At 37.7% G+C, this 20,299-nt stretch overlaps 3 protein-coding genes across 4 annotated transcripts; all 3 read left to right on the forward strand.

Annotated features, from left to right (window-relative positions):
- The first annotated feature begins 6,893 nt into the window (after positions 1 to 6,893).
- On the forward strand, positions 6,894 to 9,912 carry LOC107773888 (cell division topological specificity factor homolog, chloroplastic-like). The gene is made up of 2 exons (NM_001325171.1): positions 6,894 to 6,980; positions 9,292 to 9,912. Exons 1-2 carry the CDS (start codon positions 6,894 to 6,896, stop codon positions 9,910 to 9,912), a joined length of 708 nt encoding a protein of 235 aa, NP_001312100.1.
- An 848-nt stretch (positions 9,913 to 10,760) lies between these two features.
- LOC107830156 (mitotic checkpoint protein BUB3.3-like) lies at positions 10,761 to 16,449 on the forward strand. 2 transcript variants are annotated; one of them, XM_075248321.1, is made up of 10 exons: positions 10,761 to 11,055; positions 11,325 to 11,455; positions 12,060 to 12,142; positions 12,699 to 12,938; positions 13,522 to 13,591; positions 15,065 to 15,145; positions 15,225 to 15,306; positions 15,711 to 15,811; positions 15,914 to 16,023; positions 16,149 to 16,449. In XM_075248321.1, exons 1-9 carry the CDS (start codon positions 10,951 to 10,953, stop codon positions 15,996 to 15,998), a joined length of 978 nt encoding a protein of 325 aa, XP_075104422.1. In that variant the 5' UTR covers positions 10,761 to 10,950; the 3' UTR covers positions 15,999 to 16,023; positions 16,149 to 16,449. The 2 variants fall into 2 exon arrangements, with proteins under 2 accessions (XP_075104422.1, XP_075104423.1); XM_075248322.1 differs by lacking the exon at positions 10,761 to 11,055 and adding an exon at positions 11,081 to 11,198.
- A 1,680-nt stretch (positions 16,450 to 18,129) lies between these two features.
- Positions 18,130 to 19,924, forward strand: LOC107830158 (putative beta-1,4-xylosyltransferase IRX10L). The gene has a single exon (XM_016657635.2). It carries the CDS (start codon positions 18,271 to 18,273, stop codon positions 19,519 to 19,521), a length of 1,251 nt encoding a protein of 416 aa, XP_016513121.2. The 5' UTR covers positions 18,130 to 18,270; the 3' UTR covers positions 19,522 to 19,924.
- Positions 19,925 to 20,299: the final 375 nt, after the last annotated feature.

Raw genomic sequence — 20,299 nt, forward strand, 5'->3', positions numbered from 1 at the left:
ATGAATTGCTTTCCATTGTCACATACAATCTCGGATGGCATCCCGAACCGACATATAATGTGGTACCAAATGAAGTATATTACCTCATTTTCTCTGACTTTCTTGAAAGCTTGTGCTTCAACCCATTTAGAGAAATAATCAGTCATAAACAAAATAAATTGAGCCTTACCCGGGTCGATGGGAGGGGGCCGACGATGTCCATTCCCTATTTCATGAAAGGCCAAGGAGCTAGGACCGAGTGGAGAAGTTCCCAGGGTTGATGAATCATGGGCGCATGTCTTTGACATTTGTCGCATTTTCTAACGAACTCCCTTGCATCTTTATCTATACCGATCCAATAATATCCTCCTCTGACAATTTTGTGGACTAATGAATCGGCACCGGAATGATTCCCAAAAGTGTCCTCGTGAATCTCACGTAGGATGTATTCGGTATCTCCTGGCCCCAAACATATTTCCAGTGGCCCATTGAATGTCCTTCTAAACAGCGTTTCATCATTGGATAAGGTGAACCAAGCAGCTTTTGTGCGTAGAGTTCTCGATTCCTTTAGATCTGATGGAAGTTTCCCATTTTTGAAGTACTCTATATATTTGTTTCTACAATCCAAGGTTAGACTTGTAGAGTTTATCTTATCATGACCTTCCTCGATTACCGATTTCATGAGTTGCACGACAGTCCCCGAGTTGAGTTCGTCGTCCTCGACCGACGAAGAGCGTCGGCCTCACTGTTCTGCTCTCGAAGTACATATTGCAAAGTCCATTCCTTAAATCGATGTAGAGTCACTTGTAATTTATCCAAATACCTCTGCATTCGATCTTCCCGGACTTCAAAAGTCTCGTTGACTTGATTCACCACGAGGAGGGAATCATATTTAGCCTCCACAACCTCGGCTCCCAAACTTTTAGCTAGTTCGAGACCTGCAATCACGGCCTCATACTCGGCCTCATTGTTAGTCAATGTTTTAGTTTTTATAGATTGTCTAACTATATTACCTATGGGCGATTTTAGTACAATGCCCAGTCCGGACCCTTTTGCGTTCGAGGCATCGTCCGTAAAGAGGGTCCAGATTCCCGAAGAGGTACCCGATTTTATCAGTAATTCTTTTTCGATCTCGGGTACAAAGGCCGACATAAAGTCAACCACGAAGTCCGCTAAGATTTGAGATTTAATAGCGGTTCGAGGTCGATACTCGATGTCGTACCCCCCGATCTGTATGGCCCATTTGGCCAATCGACCTGAAAGCTCAGGTTTGTGTAAAATACTTCGTAGAGGATAGGCTGTTACAACATGTATCGATGGCACTGGAAATATAGTTTTAATTTCCTAGAGGCACTTATCAAAGCAAGCGCTAATTTTTCTAAGTGTGGGTATCTAGTTTCGGCCTCGCCTAGAGTTTGACTGACATAATAAATAGGGAATTGCGTACCTCGTTCTTCTCGAATTAGGACTCCACTCATCGCTACCTCTGAGACAGCTAGATACAGGTATAGCTGTTCGTCTGCCTTCTGGGTATGAAGCAACAGAGGGCTAGATAGATACCGCTTTAGCTCCTCCAAAGCCTGCTGACATTTCGGAGTCCATGCAAAATTGCTTTTCTTTTTAAGCAGAGAGAAAATCCGGTGACTCCTATTAGAGGATCTCGAAATGAATCGTCCTAGGGCGGCTATCCATCTCGTTAGCCTTTGTACGGTATTTGCATTGTCTACCATGGTGATGTCCTTAATTGCTTTGATTTTATCGGTGTTAATCTTGATTCCTCGATTGAACACCATAAAAATGAAAAACTTGCCTGAGCCGACCCCAGAATGCACATTTTTCGGGATTAAGCTTCATGTTATATTCCCTTAGTATGTCGAAAGTTTCCTGCAAATGCTTTAAGTGGTCCTCTGCTCGCAGGTATTTAACCAACATATCATCAATATAAACCTCCATTGATTTTCCTATTTGCTTTTCGAGCATTCGATTTACTATGCGTTGATAAGTTACACCAGCATTGTTTAGACCGAATGACATTATATTATAACAATAAGTCTCGTACTTAGTGATAAATGAGGTATTTTCCTGATCCTCCGGGTTCATCTATATTTGGTTGTACCCGGAATAGGCATCGAGAAAACTGAGAGTCTTATGGCCGGCCGTGGCATCGATCACATCGATTGATAGTAGGCAAAGGAAAAGAGTCCTTAGGGCATGCTTTATTTAGGTCTTTATAATCTATACACATTCTAAGCTTATTCCCTTTTTAGGGATTACCACCACATTTGCTAGCCTATTCGGGATATTTTACTTCCCGAATGGACCCTATTTTAAGAAGTTTGGTTACCTCATCTTTGATGAAGGCGTGTTTGACCTCGGACTGGGGAATTATTTTTTGTTTTACCGGGTGGAACCTTGGGTCCAATCTTAGCTTATGAGTGGTGATTCCCGATGGGATCCTTGTCATGTCAAGATGGGACCAAGCAAAATAATTTATGTTAGCTATAAGAAATTAAATAAGCTTTTTCCTGAGCTCGGAATCTAACCTCGTGCCCAGGTATACCTTTTGTTCGGGCAGATATTCGATTAGTATGACTTGCTCCAGTTCTTCGACCATAGATTGAGTAGCGTCGGAATTATCGGGGACCACGAAGGATCGAAGAATCCCATGTTCATCATCTTCGTCAGTCTTCCGATTCTCTAATGGGGTCAGAGCTGACGTTTGTGATTTCTATTTGGTATTCCGTTCTTCCTTCAAACCCGGTCCTTTGCCGATGATACTGAAGATATCATAGTTGCTTCTTCGACGGCAAATATTTCTCTTGCGGCCGGTTGTTCTCCGTAAACTATTTTGACTCCCTCCGATGTTTGATTGGGATTCCTCTGGGCAGGATCGTTCTACAAAGGTCGAGGCCATTTAGTATCTTTGATGCGTCTGATAGCCAACACGACGATGGATGCATCGATGCTGAAGTTATACTCTGATAAGCGTGGTGCTTCCTTAAGTTTGGTATGCCTGTCGAACCCATTCCTATTCATCAGCCCCCGAGACCCTTGGCCTCGATCATTTACTCTTTCGCCTCGTACGGGGTTGCGTGAAGGTTCGCTACCCCTACGATCTCCGTTATACGACCGATATTGATCCTTGTTTGACCTTGGTTCTCGGTCGATATCTCTTTTAATAACGGACCCAGAACCCAACAGGTCATCTTCGACTCTTATTTTGGATTGATACGGATTGTGCACCTCGTCCCAAGTAATAGCTGGGTACTCGATCAAGTTATACTTCAGTCGTCGTGAAGCCATTGAGCTTCGTTCGTTTAGACCTTGAGTGAAAGCTTGAACAACCTAATCATCTGTGACTGGTGGTAGATCCATTCGTTCCATTTGGAAATGAGATACGAATTCTCTTAGCATCTCGTTATCCTTTTGTCTTACCTTGAATAGGTCCGACTTCCTGGTTTCGACTTTATGGCCCCAGCATGTGCTTTTACGAAAGAATCTGCAAGCATAGAAAAAGAATCGATAGAGTTAAACGGTAAATTATGATACCATATCATTTCTCCCTTTGACAGGGTTTCACCGAATTTTTTTCAATAATACAGATTCGATCTCATAGTCCTCTAGATCGTTCCCTTTGATGACACATGTGAAAGAGGTGACATGCAAGTTGGGGTCGATCGTTACGTTATATTTAGTAATTTCGGGCATGCGAAACTTCTTTGGGATTGGTTTAGGAGCCGCGCTCAGGGAGAAAGGATTTTGTATGAATTGTTTGGAATCTAAGCCCTTCAATATCGGTGGTGCCCCTAGGATCTAATCAACCCTGGAGTTATATGTTTCCATTTTTTTGTCGTTTGCTTCGATCCTCCTTTCTCCTGACTCTATTCGTTTTGTTAGTTCTTCGAACATCTTAACAATTTCGGGATTAGTCCCCGATTCTTGCTCATTTGACCTTACTATAGCTGGCCCCATTTTGTGGGTGACTTCTTGGGGTGGACTGGACTCTAGTCTGGTCGGTGCCTGGGTTTGGCTCTGCAACTAGTCTATTGCTACTTGCTGAGCTTGCAACATCTCGAAGATCATACGCAATCTGATTCTGTTTTCCTCAGCGTTTTGGGTATTTCGAGTTGCAGACCGAGTTCCACCATGAATGTTGTTTTCAGGATTGGAACGTTGGTTCGCCTCGATGGCCACATGTGAGTTGACGTCTATTGGCTCTTCAACCCGAGCTTCGACAGGATCGACAAGTGATCTTCCACCCCCGGGGGTTAAGTCGTTGTTCTCATCTTGAAGGCCAGCTTCGTTGTCGATAGGTAGGGCCATTAATTGAGAATTCATCATTTTCAACCTGAAATCAAAGATACTTCCAAGGTCAAGTGTAAATTGGTGTGTTTTGTAGAGATTCGTACCAAACAACCATTGTTATCCTTAGCCCCACGGTGGGCGCCAAACTGTTTACCCAAAAAACAGATAGAGTTGAATGTGTACGTAATTTTAAGGGTACGTGGTATAACTTGACACAAATCATAAAAGTGGGTAGAAATGTTGAATACTGACCATAAATAATGAAATACAAACAAAGTTAAAAGGGGAATGATTTATGAATAAGCAAGATGAATCAATGTATAAAGATTAAAAGGATAATCTCTTAGAATGGGAGTGTATCAATAGTATCTGAGTTATATTCTATATCACTGCCTTCCTCGATCCCCTATTACAGCAATATAGCCATCCCTCTTATAGTGGAGGGATTCTACTTTAGATATAATTAAAAATACATAATGGGGAAACCATTATAGAATAGCTTTTCCCTAATTCCCGCCGAGATTCTCTCTCCTTACTGCGACTGTAACGACTCTTGTCTCTTGGCTCGATCTTGGTCGAATTTGGTATTGGTTTATTTTCAGATTTAGAGCTCGATATTAACTCGAGGCTCGGTATCGAATCGGGCCTGATATTAGTTGGACTCTAGTTCTTGAGCTCGATGACACCGCTTCACCTCATGGTTCGTTTTGGACTCGAGCTCGGTAATGACTTCAAGCTCGGTTCTTGATCGGTCCTAGAGCCTCGAGCTTAGTAACCTGGATTCAGATCCCATCTCGATATTATGAAGATGACCTTCGGTCCATTATACTCCAATCTTGACTAATCATACGAAGGTTGTAAACGGTTTTGACCGTATACAAACTTAATGCGAGTATTACTCAATACCGCCTACGAAATGTTTGCATAATAGTTATACAACGATTATTTTCTTAGTGTCGCTAATCAAATGCTATATTATCTTATGTTGGGATTAGTTAATCTAATTCATCAACCAAACGATCAAAACACTTTTTATCTCATTTTTTTCCAAGTTCTCTACTTAATAATAGCCCAGGAAAAAAAGAAAAGGCAGAATAGTCCGAGAGACACTTGTATTAGTTTGGTTTTGTCATCTCTCCACTCCACAAAGTTTCAATCGGATACTTGAATTCGATCAAAACATAAATTTTAAACACATATGATGCTCACTCGCTTGACATGACAGATATATCATATCCACCTCAGCTAAATTAATGCCACATCATTTATTTATTATAAAATCTTATTTTTTTTTAATAAAAATTACAAATCCATCCCATTTTTTCCAAAAAGAGAAATCCAGAAAAGTCATCTCTCTTCCATTTTCTCAATCTTCTACCCACCATCATCGGACATCACCACCCCTTCCTTCTTGTCTGCAAATACATAATCAAAATCACATTTGGTTATAATTTTCAATCAGCACCGTTATCCCCACTGTCACTGTTACGGGTGAAACTCTCCAAAACTATCAGTACACTCCTCTTCTTTTCACTTTTACTATCACTTCTCAAAATCCAAGCAGTCATTTACTGCCTATTTTGTAGAATACTACAGAAAGTACGATGCTTAACCACCACAATTTAAAATATTTCATAAAACAATTGGAAAAGTTAAAGAAAAATAAAGAAATCATATGAAAATTATGAGATTCTTTTACCAGCAGTAGCACCTTCCCTGACACCATTGTCGAAATTGAATTTTAGAAGGGGAACTAAAATTAAAATAGGTTGTTTCATGATTTAAGCCATAATTTTTAATTGATTATTTTGAGTATACTTCACGGCAAAAAGTAAACATGCAAGTGATTATTCATACTAACCTGGGAAATTCATGAATTCAAGCCTTCTCATCAGAAATTGAAAAAAGAAAAACTCAAAATTAAATCAAATCATAAGGAAAAAAGTTTTTGATGGCAGAAACAACCAGTTTCAGCAAGAGATTGTTTTTCCCCCCTCTTTATTTGTTGTGTGTGTGGGGGGAGGGGGGAATTGTGGGGGGGGGGGGAGGGGGACGAACATGGAGAAAGAAAAGTCAACGAAATGGGCTGGGGTGCCGGGAAGAACAATAAGTCTCATGTTTTGCTTTTTGCTCATTTTTTTTTACTTTTTTTACTTTATCTTTTTATTTGTTTTTTTTCTTATTTTAATAATTTATTGTTCAAAATGTTCATACTCATGCTCACTGCCCCGCGTGAATTACACCTATTTTGTCCAGCTCAATGTTTTGTTGCCACATGTGCTCGGTCAATGGTCAGTATTTAAAAGTTATATTTTGCATGAGTTCAAGTATCCGATTGAAACTTTGTAGAGTAGAGGGACCGGGATGACAAAACCATACTAGTACAAGTGTCTATTAGGCTATTTTGCCAAAAGGAAAAAGAAATTGCTTACACATATATTAAAACGACGTCGTAATAAAGAGTCAGTAGGGTTGGGGTGAGCTCTACTGTATGGTCCCGACTCCCGATTGGAAGCACCCGAATTTGCCGTTTTCCAACCCTTACACAGGACAGAGCGAAGTAGAAAGAGGGATAAAGAGAGTAAAGGAGAATATAACAATCGGTTAAAATGGCATTATCAGGAGATTTAAGGGTCTCCGCAACATTGGTTCCATACCCGAAGAATCCTCTTCGGACTTCTCTACCTCCTTCTAAGGTTTGTCTTTTTACCCCCTTTTCCTAATTCATAGCTTTAACATCTTCATATTTTGCCAATTTTTAGTAAATTATGTATTGGGTATTTCTCAAATTGTTTATAAGTATACATTTATACCTAGTCTGAACTTATTTTCTCAAATTAGTGAGTTGTACTCGACACCACTGACTTATAATCCTGGATCTACTTTTGTAATTGAAGTGCAAGTAATGGTTAAAATGTTATGGCGGGTGACGGTGTGAGTATTTGGAAAATAATAGTTCCAGTATGGTTTATGAGTATGACTAAATTATTTTAATTCGGTTTTCCTCCCTTTAAACAAGAGTTGACAGGCACTAGCTTAATCACGCCTTTTATCCTGCTTTACTCACTTCTTTTGGTTAAGAAAATGAACCTTGGTTTAATTCAACATCAAAAGTTAGCTCACGAGGTGAAGATTGTCTAAGACCCAATAAGGAGACAACAACCAATTCCCTCAACCAATGTAGCCTGTAGGACACTTTACACACACCTCGTGATACCCAGGGTCGGGAATCTGGTACGTCGACAACGTAATATGGGGGCCATTTGGTAAGCCAAGAATAGACAAGGATCAGACTCTGATACCATGTTAAGAAAATAAACCTTTGGCCACTCATAAAAATAATTAAGATAATACTTGAGCCTGATGAGGCGAGATTTTCCCAAGGCCATATGACGAGACAATAAGCCATTATTATTAAAATTATTCTTGATTTACGAAAAGGGAGACAATAACTCTTTCCCTCAAGCCTCAACCAATGTGGAATACTTTACACGTTCTTAAAGTTCTCTTATTGTAACTTCCTTCTTATTTTTGCACGGTTGCCATTCTTAGTACTTGTAAAAAAAAAGGGCAGCCCAGTGCACTAAGCTCCCGCTATGCGCGGGTCCGGGGAAGGGCCAGACCACAAAGGTCTATTGTACGCAGCTTTACCCCGCATTTTTGCAACCATTCTTAGTACTTTGAAGAGAATAAATGCTCTTCCGATTTTTGCTAAAATTTTCTCAATGGAATTGGAAAAAGACATCTGATCTAGATAACTTCCTATTGTAAATCTGCACTCATGCTTTAAATCGATCTCCTCGCACTAGCTGTTTAGTAGAGCTGAATTAGATACACATAGTCAGGCTAGTTTCTTGAGATGATGTTCGTTCTGTTTAGGACACATGGAAATTTGCCAATTACCTTAATGCATGAATCTACTTCTGCTTGCGCTGTTAGCAAGTTTGGTTAATTGTTGCATCTCTTAACAATTAGTAACATGTTTCTACGTGAATTTGATGCCTTTACTTATAATTTACACCTGATCATGTTAGCATTACATGCAAACCACCCAATACTTTTTGGTAATTGGATTTTTCTATATGCATGTAGTTAGTACTTATTACACAGAATGTAATGCCATTGGTCCATGGTGCTTCCATTGTGTAATGCAATTGTGTTTACGGCATATTAGAGTAGCTGACTAGATCCTAATTTTGAAGAAAGCAAGACTGCTTGGTGCCTGAATTATTTGTTCCCTTTCTCCTCTTCTTGGATGGTTGAATGAGTTAACTTTGCCCTATGATGTGATTCACAAGTTCGACCGGTCTTGTTTATTCTGCCTGGTACCACGTCGATTGGTGCTCGGAAGTTGCTTCCTCGATTGCTAGTTTCAGTTCAATATTGACTTTCCTTTGCCCTCTTTTGGATCTTAGTACTCTAGGTAAATGTGAGATGCTGTGCCTAAGATGGACTCTTACGAGTGAAGGTGTAAAGAATTCACTGTTATATGTTTGCATCATTTATGTGAGCTCCAAGTATTGACTAGATATGCTTATGCCATGTAAGCATTCATGGATTCACCTGAATTTATTGTTTGCTTCAAAGGAGAACCTGTGTTTTCCTGAAACGATGAGAGAAGCAGAAGATGGTTATGTTCACTTATTTTCTAATCTAAGATTTCATGTCAGTATCATTTTAAGTACATCCTCTATATCTTTATAGTTTGAATGGTACCGCTGAAGATTGGCTTATAGGTATACTATGTGACTGCTGCTCGGATATAGAATCTACCCTCTGCATCTATATCTTTGTTTTATTACTTCAGTTACTTCAATTTTGTCCAGAAAATTTGGGAGCATTGGGAAACAATGGTTGTACAAGTTGTGGTGTGCATTATGTAGGAAAAAGTTTAACATCCTAGTATCTTCTAAAACAATTTCCTAAAATGTATCTAAATTTTGTGTTCATGTTCTCCCAATGTTTGTATCATTACCACCCTAAAAGATAATTTCTTGCACATTGCAGGTAGATTTTAGTGCTTTTCTTAACGGTGGATCAAGTGCTACTGATGTCTTGCCTAGATGGTCTCATGTAGCATCTGATGGCCATAGCTTGCGGTGCCAAGCAAGGCGACCTTTTGGGATCCTTGGAGAATATAAACTATCGACAAGTTCCATCAGCCAGGAATTTGATAATTTACTCCTCAATGCTATCAACATGAGCTTTTTTGAGCGCCTAAACTTGGCTTGGAAGATAATGTTTCCACCATCCCCTTCGGCAAGTAATTCTAGTGCTGCTAATATTGCTAAGCAACGCCTAAAGATGATTCTCTTCTCTGATAGATGCGCTGTCAGCGACGAGGCAAAACAGAAGATTGTAAGCAACGTCGTTAGCGCTCTCTCTGATTTTGTGGAAATAGAATCACAGGATAAAGTACAGTTGAGTGTCTCAACGGATCCAGATCTAGGGACAATTTACTCTGTTACAGTGCCAGTCAGACGAGTAAAATCCGAATACCAAGAAGAGGATCCAACTGGAACGATAACTAATGTTGAGTACAAAGACACTGGAGATAGTTCTGGTTCAGTTGATGTCAAGTTTGACTTCTATATTCCAAATGAGAAGTTCAAGGACTTTGATTTGTGAAACCTGGTCATATCCTTTGCCTAACAGGAAGAGGATAGTAATGTCTTGTTTTTCTGGCATTAATAATTTTTCCCTTTGTAAACATACTAGTAGGTGGTCCTTCAAATATGCTGTCAATCAACTTAGAGTGCTGTAAATATCTGAAAATCTCATTTGGAAGTGTTTGATCATTGATGAATTTGCTAGCTATGGTTTTAATCTGAGTGACACTTGTAACAATCTGTTCCTCCATGTACCAGTGCTCAAGTATTTGATTCTTGTTTATATTGGAGAAGGTAATAGAGATTATAGAAGGACAAAATCTCATATGGTTTGAAGAAACATTCCATAAAATAATTATTAGGTGCATAACGTATTCAAGGTTTTCTCACTTGGTTTCCACATATAAAAAGAAAACTAGATAGTGTTATGGTATTTAATCGAGAAACAAGCTATTAGGCAACGTTTGGGCTTGTAGCATTAAGATAAATAAAACTTAACATAGTAAAATTGCGTTTTGACATAATTTTTATGGGAAAAATGTCGAAGTTCGTGAGTGAAAACAATTACTCAATTTGTTTCAAAATTTATGCATTACACTTTTTTAAAACTTTATTTCAAATAATGATACCTTTCCATATTTAAAAATAATTTATCTTTTCTGCCTCATCTTTGATAAGATAATTGATAAAGTTTACCTTCCAAAGTAACATTGCATAAATGAGACAGAGCGTACTAGCTAACTTGAAATACTCATCTAAAATGTATTTTAAATTTTAAATTCTTTATTTTAAGTTAAATTATGAAATAATGGATAAAATTATATGTAAATACGCACATATAACCTCAACTAGCCAAAGCCCATTTCCCCATTTCCTAATTACCCTGGCCCTTCCGATCAGCTGCAAAGTGCAAACAAAACATTACATAAAATGGGAAAAGCAAAACGAAAATTTGTTAAAGTGATTAGGCGGGAAAATTTCAAGCAGTCCAAAGGACTCTCATTTTAGGGCTCGAACTTTTCAAAAAATAGTTGCTGTTTCATCGTTTCAATTCAAAATGAATACTATTTCTTTGAATTTGGAGGATCCAATTCGGGACGCAATTTCAAGGATCCGATTCGGTCCACATTCCAACAACCTGCTCATTTCTTCTTGGGATTCTGTAAGTGTAAAACCCCCTTCCTCTCTATATTCTGTGTTTGTATGTATGATTCAAGCTCATTTGGATATAGTAGTAAAATTCGCCTCAATTTTAAACTAGTTGGGTTCGGCTATATAATCCTCATTTCCTTTCCCTCCGTTTGGGTATTTTAATATTAATACTCATTTTTTTTTGTATTTAGATAAATTAGTAGTTTAGGGGTTTCTACATCTTCTACTATCTTTAAATTCTAGTTCATTTGCATGTAACACAAAAATTGGATTTGGCAGAGTCTTCGATTGTACGATGTAGATAGCTCTAAGCTTCGAATGGAAGCTCCTGGGAAAGCTTCTCTCCTCGATTGCTGCTTTGAGAACGAGAGGGTGTGCCTTAGTGCTGCTTCTGATGGTTCAATTTACAGGTTTTTACTCCTGCTTTATGATAATCTAATCAAGTCTCCCCCTCTCTTGCAGTAGGTGCATAGTGCACGTGTAAGCCCCTTTATTTAGGGGGCGGCTTAGTGCACAAGTTATTGGTTCATCTCAATCCAATAGCTTTGGCTCATAACCTGTGTATGTGTTAAAAAATCCACTAAATACGTACAAATAATAGATTTTAAGCCTAGTAAATCAAACAAGCTTGATGGGCTTAGGTGCCCGGTACCTGTGGAGGTAGCGGGTACCTTGTGGAATAGTCGAGGTGTGCACAAGCTAGGCCATATACCATCAACATCATCAAAAGAAAAATAAATGGTCTATGATAGAATTTTGAACTCGGACCTATAAAGTTCAAATCTAGGATCCGCTATGCTTTTATTCCGTATTGTAATGGACAAAAACAGAAAGCTTTCATGTTAGAAAAGAAAAGGAAAAAGAAAAAGAAAAAGTAAAAGAAGAAGCTTATGTGTTGAGCTTAGAGCTAGAAACATTTTTTTCACATGTTTCCCAGTACGTTCTCTGGGGAATGCATTGAATTTGTTATCACTCTACACATGATGGTCCCTTTTGGGTTGTTCTTCTTCCTAGATATGATTTGGATTCAGGAAATAAAGCCTCAGTGGGAATTCATGATGATGTAGCAACCTGTGTTGAGTATTCTCCTACGACATGTAAGATATTGGTACCTCTCTAATTTCAATATGGTGGCTTCTTAACATTTTCATTAAATATTCCCTTGGAGAAACACACAACACATAATTTTCAAAGCAAAAGCAATGATAACAATGTTTAGGTATTTATGTCAAAGCTAATAGATTTTCCATAAGCTAATTATCGTACTACGCACAAGAATTCTATTTGCATATTCCTAAAGTTGAGGATCCATTAATCAGTATCTTAGATGGAAACTTGATTTATTTGGATATATGTTCAACATCATGTGGCAAATGGAAAGGACCAAACTTCACTGATTTGCTCACAACTTTATTGCTCTGAAGGTATAAATTTATCGATTCAATTTTTTCTCCTTAAATTCCTTTTTCATTGGTGTAAGGAGGGGACAGTAGAAGACTTCTAAGATGTTTTATACTTTTTAGATTCATTGAGGTGAGTGTGCTTAATTGCTATATGGTGACCTCTGTACTGTTGTAATTTTGTATTTTGCAGTACCATCTTGGTACTTGCCTTAATAATATTTACTTATCTTATTAAAAAAAATAATTGTAGGTCAAATAATTTCTGCTGGTTGGGATAGAAAGATAAATTTTTGGGATGCTCGTTCAACCCAATCTCATGGCTGCTTGAACAGCTTAGCTTCAGAGGTGGAGTCAGTGTCACTATCTGGGTTCAGTTTGATGGTTGCTGCTGGCTCCTCAGTTGATATATATGACCTACGAAGTTTTAAGAAATCAGTTCACACGAAAGGCGTCAAAGTAAAATGTGTACGGCCAATTTTTAATCCTAAAGGTACTCTTACCAAAATTCTAATATCAACTATGTTGTGCTTCTAAGGCCCCCATCACACCCCTTCACCCCATTGAAAGAAAAAGGCAAAGAGAAAAAGAAAAAATACAAAAAGTTTAGGTATCTTCTTAAAAGTTGAACAAATGGTTCTATTAGAAGAACTCTATTATGCATGTATGTATTTCACTGCGGATGGTGTTGTCAAGGACTTGCTTGTGGCGCGCTTAAGCCTTCTGGGTGCAAAGTAGGTTGTGCACTTTGCCCCGCTAAAGCGGCACTTCAGTGTAGTATGTATGTTTATCATTCCCTTCTATTGCGCCTTTCTCCATTAAAGTCCACACTTGTTAGCGCTTTGAGTTAAAAGTCCCAATAGACTTATATGCTTATTTCTTTTCTTTTGTTTTTGCCTTTGATAACACTGACTGCAGAAGGATATAGTTATGTCGGTTTTTCAGTTTTTTGTATTATCCATCTTATATTGGCTAGATAACTGGCATAAATATTTCTCCATCACATGTTTCTTTATCAACCTTATATTTTGTCTTACCTTTCTTTCAATTAATTTATCAGATTCCTCTTTGTGTAGGATTTATTGTTGGATCAGTTGATGGGCGAGTTCTTCTGGAGTACATCTGCAGATCCAGCTCAGATGAGGGGTCAGTAAAAGTTTGTAGTACTTTCTTTCTGTTTGAAAAGATGAAAGTTTGTAGTACATCAGACTACTGTATGGTGATTCCGGCCAGATTAATCAAACCATGCTAGGCACATTTTAGGTTCAATTGTAAGCAGTCGAGTTCATATATCAGGTCAGCATTAGCTGATATTTTTCAAAAGATGGTGTCTTCCTGGCTTTCAAATGCATTGGTGTAAAAAAAACTAAAAGATCAAAGAGCTACTTGCGTTCACCTGACATCACAAATTCGCTTCTGGTTATTTTGCTTATATGTTTGTAAGAAGTAAGAACACCAGTCCAACTTTCCAAATCGCTTTTAACATTTGGATGGAATATAGGATCTATCAGATGTCTCAACTAGCAAACACAACTAGACAAGGCACTAGCTAGAAGAGGCTGTTGTAATCCATTTTAATCTGTCAATGCATTTCCAAAAAAAGTACCAAAGCTTTATTTTCATCAGATGCCACGGAAACATTTTTTCCTGTATTTATGAACTGGTACCTCTTGAACCTGCAAGGAACTTGCTCTGTGCTCCATCTCCTTGTTGTAGCATCCACTTTCCGAAGTTGCAAATGCTGGCAAATTCTTGAGATTAGCATTTCCATTAAGCATGTAAAGACAACTGATTAATTCCTCATAGCCTAGGATGACCTCATCCAAAGTGCAATTCACTATGTTAGAAGAGATGTAAGCAAAAGGTTGATGCTGCTGCTTACAAAGAGCACATAATTATTTGTAAGTTTTTCAAGTTTGAAGGTCCATTTTTAGTCTTCCAAGTTCCAGCATGGAAAATAGTTTAGCATTCTAGAAAAGTGAGGTGGTACGGGAAGGATGATGATTCAGAACATTAGTAGAGAAAGGGAAGCCAGGTGCACAAAGTATTCCGCGTTCACGCAGGATCCGGGGAAGGGCCGTACCCCAAGAGGGTGTGATATATGCAGCCTAACTAGACGCAAGCATCAGTGGAATCATCCATGGCTAGTAGAGAACTTAGTAGAAATGGAAAAGTTTGAGAGGGCCTTTTTTAGGTCCTTGTATCAGTCAATAGTAGGCCAACAAAAGATGAATTGGCTTCTTATCTTTATGACAAAAGAATCAGTTGCTGAAAATCAAATCTGATTGAAATAAAAAGAAAGGTCGACAACTAATCAAGGCAAATTATAAAATCTAGAAAAAGCAGTAGAAATATTCCTCCCAGGGCCATGTATCTTTTGGTTTAAACTTTCATATTTCCTTTTTTCTTTTACACTCATATCCATTTTGGTATATGGGTAGGGTTGCACGCTGGTGAAACTATAACTTTTCTTTTCTTTAAGTGACAAATTCAGACATTTTATAGAGGAATGAAAAAGTTTCAGCTACTGAAATTTCTCAGTATATGGTTACTATGAAGTCTCATTCTCAAAACTCTCCTTTTGTATGGATCTCTTAACTCATTTGTCATATTTTGCAGATACGCATTTAGATGTCATCCAAAGAGTAAAGATGGGAGACGTCATCTTGTAACAGTTAATGACATTGCGTTTAACCCATCGTATGTGGTTTTCCAGTTTTAGCCTTCTGTTATTGCTAACTGATAGTAGTTATACTCACAGTACCTTTTCCTTTCCCAGCATTATTGGTTCATTTGTCACTGGTGACAATGACGGCTATGTCACCTTGTGGGATGCTCGGGGAAGGAAACGGATGTTTGAGGTACTTTTGTTCATTTGTCAATCAGATATTGCATAAGTTTCCCAAAAAGTGATAAAATAGTTGTAATTGCTCGAGGAAGGAAGCTGACATTTGAGGTACCCTTGTTCATTTGACAATCAGATATTGCGTAAGTTCCGCAAAAAGTGATAATATAGTTATAATTGCAGTTTTGATATCACTAGGTTGAAGTCATGATGTTGAAAGAAATCTTGTGCTTGTGGAGATCAGTGAACAAATCTCTTGTATTACATGAGTTACATGCCGAAGTAAAATTTGCCTGTTTCCCAATCAAAATGAAAAAGTAGAATGTCCATTGCTGTCACACATACCCGTTCTGCTTTAGCTACTGCTTCTGTTTATTTCCCTTTGGAGATCTCAGTCTATTTGTTCGGTCTTTTTTTTAGATGCCAAGGTATCCCAAGAGTGTCGTCTCTCTATCATATAGCCATGATGGATTGCTTTTGGCAGTTGCATCCAGTTATGCATACCAAGAAGCTAATGAAATGTAAGAAAAACTTCTTTAATCATTTTCTTATAGTGGGTGGGGTGTGTTCTTGGTCACTCTCCCTTATATAACCCCTTTAAAATATTCAATTGCCTTTGACAGAGAAGAGCCACCTCAGATATTTATACATGAAATGGGGAACTGTTATCTCACGTCGCCTTCTTCTGGAGCTTCAAAGTACAAATGACTGCAAATACACGTCTCAGATTCTGGTTGTTGCTTCTGTTTCCTTTATATAAGTCATCTTCTTTACTTGATGCTGTAGTTATCACTTATCAATCCTTAATAATATATGGTTGCTGATAATTTGTTTTTGCTTTCCCTCATTATTTTCTAGTTCAATACAACTCTTATACAGTAAATTTTGCTGGTACCTGTGCACGAGTTGGCTTTTCCTGGCTCACGTTCCCCGGTGGCTATTTTGACTCTTACCAAGATTAGAAGGAAAGGGCTCAGCAGAAAATTGGATACCAGAATTTAGAATTTTTACTCTCTAAAGTCCTGTCCTGATGTATTAATGTCTACTAACAAAGTGTTTGCTCCAAGTGGAATATATTTTGGAGTTGTATTTTTCATCAACCGTGAAAGAATGTGTTTCTTGAAAAACCATATGTTATGTTCTTTTGCTTGGTTGAGAACTTGAGGTTATAGCAAACTTTTTCTTCTTTGAGGTTATGCATCCAAAGGTAAAAAACTTTGAACAACATACCTAGTAATATCCCACACCGTAGGGATAAAAAACTTTGAAGAGATTGAAATATTTCTTAAATTAAAGGCCTTCTTATTCTTTTGATTTTTTCTTCCAAATTGTCACTCTTGTGATTTGATTAAATTTTTAAAGTTATATCGCCTGCGAAATATTAGCTATATCTAGGACGGACTTTAGGCAAATGCGACATTTCCTAGCTTTATCGTTTTTAGTTTTTAATTTTCTTCCTTGAGTTCTTCCACTTGAGGTCAATAAAGTCAAGTAACATTATTGACATTTATATATGAACTATACTACAACAATAACTATGACTAAGTCCTAAACAAGTTGGGAATCCTTATTAATCATGTTTTTCCATTTAAGCACAACTCATGTTTCTCCATTTATATGTTGACTATACTGGTATAAAAGAGAGCAAAAGAAAAATTAAGCACTTCAAACTGACTGGAAACTGAAAGGCTTTTTGATGTACAAATTATCCTACTGTCCTACCCATAACATTACTGCAAATTTCAACGTCAAGTCGAACAAGAAAAAACCTGGAAACTGAAGGTCTCTTTGCAAATTAAGCAACCTGTATTGAGTATTCTTCTGAAACATGTAAGATGTCGTTATAAATTCAATATGGTGACCTCATATTCTTTAAATATTGCCTAGGAAGGAACACACAATTCATATTTAATCAGGGCAATGATTGTAAATTTGTAACGATATTTTGTTTTCGTAGACATATTCAACAGCTAATGGATTCTCAATAAGCTAATTGTTGTTCAAAGCACAAGATGACTAAACCTCTTCCCAATGTCTTGTAATTCCAACTATCAAGATGAATATTTTAGTAGCACATTCGTAATGGAAGTGAACTAGTTTGAGACTTTGAGTTGCTTCTAGCAAATTTTCGCAGTCTGCAAAATTTACTTGGACTATAAAGCTTCAGCCAAGAACCGCATTGTAGGAAGGGCCAACCATAGCAACATAAATACTAATAATACTAAGAAAGGTTGCCCCATCGCTTTGGTCTAGTAGTAAGAGCACAACACGTGATAGATGTATTAGGCGCACGTCACGAGTTTGAACTTGATATAAGCAAAAGTCTAGTATGTAAGTGGAGATTGGTAGAGGGGTGGACCCATTATTTAATTATTTGTTTTTTCCTTTTTTAAAAAAAGAATACTACTAATAAGAAAGCTCAACATTTATTGTCAATCATTGTAGGTGTTGACCTGAGTTGTAATCTTTGTTTTCCATTATTCTCTATTTGTTCTAAGCTAAAGATTTTACACTAACAAAAAAATCTCAGGCTGGCATCATAAAATAAGGATAACTACCCTGTCTAGTGACATTGATTCCTCCTACCTTATCTAGTGACACTTCAACTGTTAATTCCTACTACCTTTGTCTACGGACACTCTAACTGTTGATTCCAACTATTGATTCCTCCTAACTTGTCTATTCACATTCCAACTATAAGGTTTAAGTTATATACACCATTAGTTTAAGAAATTTTATACCATCACGTCACATTTATTTGCTGTAGCAGGCAACCTGTCTTATTTTCAAGATTATAAATCCTACATTTTAAGGAGACTTTTCAATAGATATCCTTTCGGCGACATGATAGCATGAAACTCCCAATTAGTTGAGGCAGAAAGCACCATGCATCTTATAAAATTACACGATCTTTTCTTCTTTTTGACTCAAATCTTTTTCTGATTGCTTGTGCTATAGTTTTTGTTCCCTATAGTAGAAGATGAGAAATTGGGGTAGGGGCTTTCTTGGGTTTCTTTATCTTGCTTCTTTTTTGAGAATTGAAGCCTTAGAATTTCATAAAACTGATCAACACAGTGAAAGAATTTCAGGAAGTGCTGGTGATGTTTTGGAAGATAATCCAATAGGAAGGTTAAAAGTTTATGTATATGAACTTCCCAGCAAATACAACAAGAAAACTGTTCAGAGAGATTCACGATGCCTCAATCACATGTTTGCAGCCGAGATATATATGCATCGTTTCCTGTTATCCAGTCCTGTTCGAACCCTTAATCCAGAAGACGCAGATTGGTTTTATACTCCAGTTTACACAACTTGTGAGTACTTGACACCACATGGTCATCCTTTACCATTCAAGTCACCTCTTATGATGAGAAGTGCGATTCAGCTTATTGCTTCTACCTGGCCATACTGGAACAGGACACAAGGCGTGGATCACTTCTTTATTGTACCACATGATTTTGGTGCATGTTTTCACTTTCAAGAAGAGAAAGCTATTGAAAGAGGAATTCTTCCGTTGCTGCAGCATGCTACCTTGGTTCAAACATTCGGGCAACGAAATCATGTTTGTTTGAAAAATGGCTCAATAACTATTCCTCCATATGCTCCTCCACAGAAAATTCAATCCCACTTGATCCCTCCTGATACACCAAGATCCGTCTTTGTTTATTTCCGAGGCTTGTTTTATGACGATAGAAATGATCCTGAAGGCGGGTACTATGCAAGAGGTTCTCGAGCAGCAGTTTGGGAGAACTTTAAGAACAATCCTCTCTTTGATATTTCTACAGATCATCCAACTACATACTACGAAGATATGCAACGAGCTATCTTCTGCTTGTGCCCTCTCGGATGGGCTCCGTGGAGTCCAAGATTGGTTGAAGCAGTTATATTCGGATGCATACCCATTATAATAGCAGATGACATTGTGTTACCATTTGCTGATGCAATTCCATGGGAAGATATCGGATTGTTTGTAGCAGAGAAGGATGTTCCATATTTGGATAACATTCTCACTTCTATTCAACCACAAGAAATATTGAGGAAGCAGAGATTGCTTGCCAATCCTGCAATGAAGAAGGCAATGTTATTTCTACAACCTGCTCAACCAGGTGATGCTTTCCACCAAATTTTGAATGAACTTGCTCGTAAATTACCTCATCACAAGAACATATATGGCGACAACATCTTATTAAACTGGACTGCTGGTCCAGTTGGTGATCTAAAACCTTGGTAGGATCGAACTACATCGGAATAGGTGTTGCATTCATTGTTTAGTCTCAACCTCCAACTTTTCTTCTTGATGAATTTCATCACAAGAGCAGATTTTAATTATAGGGCTTCTACTAGTTATACATAGAGACCTTTCTATTGGAAAAGTAGTGTTGTTGGGATTCTCTTCTCGAATCAAGAGTCGAGAAAAACTGGTAAAGAACGACGAACAAGAGATTTGATGATTTTTTTTTATTTAGATAAATTTTCTAGTCTCATCAGTATTATGGTCTATGCCCTGCCTTAGTTTGTTTAACTAATTTTATCTATTACTGTCTTACTCGTGTGTTCTGACTTGTTCTCATTATAGTAGTATATACTTTGTTTTCGAGTATGCATTTCCCATTTGGCTGCAAGAACAAGGTGTTTTACTTTACTTGGAGATATCTTTTTCTTTCTTCTTTGAGACTCAGAAGCTAGTTCTTTTTCCCAGTTTATCATTATTAAAATTCATCACATGAAAGACAAATGGATTATCCATCTTAACCAACGGTTAGGTAAAATGTAGCAAAAATAATATAAATTAAAATGAATAATTATATATGAACTTGTATGAAATGAATCAAGGATATTAACTTCGAAGTAAGAAATTCAGGTTTACACAGATGTAATAGCAGTAAAAGAAGTAAAAAACCTAGTACTAATATTAATGTAAAAGACACTATACGAAAGGAGTCAAGATGCTCACTTGTTGAATAAAAACTTGTCATAATTAGAAGGAAGAGAGCGGCCCCCAACTACCC

Source organism: Nicotiana tabacum, chromosome 24, assembly GCF_000715075.1.
Source record: "Nicotiana tabacum cultivar K326 chromosome 24, ASM71507v2, whole genome shotgun sequence".
NCBI classification, from domain to species: Eukaryota; Viridiplantae; Streptophyta; class Magnoliopsida; order Solanales; family Solanaceae; genus Nicotiana; species Nicotiana tabacum.

Excerpts from the sequence above, each read along its gene's own strand:
- LOC107773888 (NM_001325171.1), top strand. The coding sequence starts at position 6,894 with ATGGCATTATCAGGAGATTTAAGGGTCTCCGCAACATTGGTTCCATAC. Across the intron at positions 6,981-9,291 it reads CTTCTCTACCTCCTTCTAAG|GTAGATTTTAGTGCTTTTCT; the intron begins GTTTGTCTTTTT and ends TGCACATTGCAG.
- LOC107830156 (XM_075248321.1), top strand. The coding sequence starts at position 10,951 with ATGAATACTATTTCTTTGAATTTGGAGGATCCAATTCGGGACGCAATT. Across the intron at positions 11,056-11,324 it reads TCATTTCTTCTTGGGATTCT|AGTCTTCGATTGTACGATGT; the intron begins GTAAGTGTAAAA and ends TGGATTTGGCAG. Across the intron at positions 15,812-15,913 it reads TACCAAGAAGCTAATGAAAT|AGAAGAGCCACCTCAGATAT; the intron begins GTAAGAAAAACT and ends TGCCTTTGACAG.
- LOC107830158 (XM_016657635.2), top strand. The coding sequence starts at position 18,271 with ATGAGAAATTGGGGTAGGGGCTTTCTTGGGTTTCTTTATCTTGCTTCT.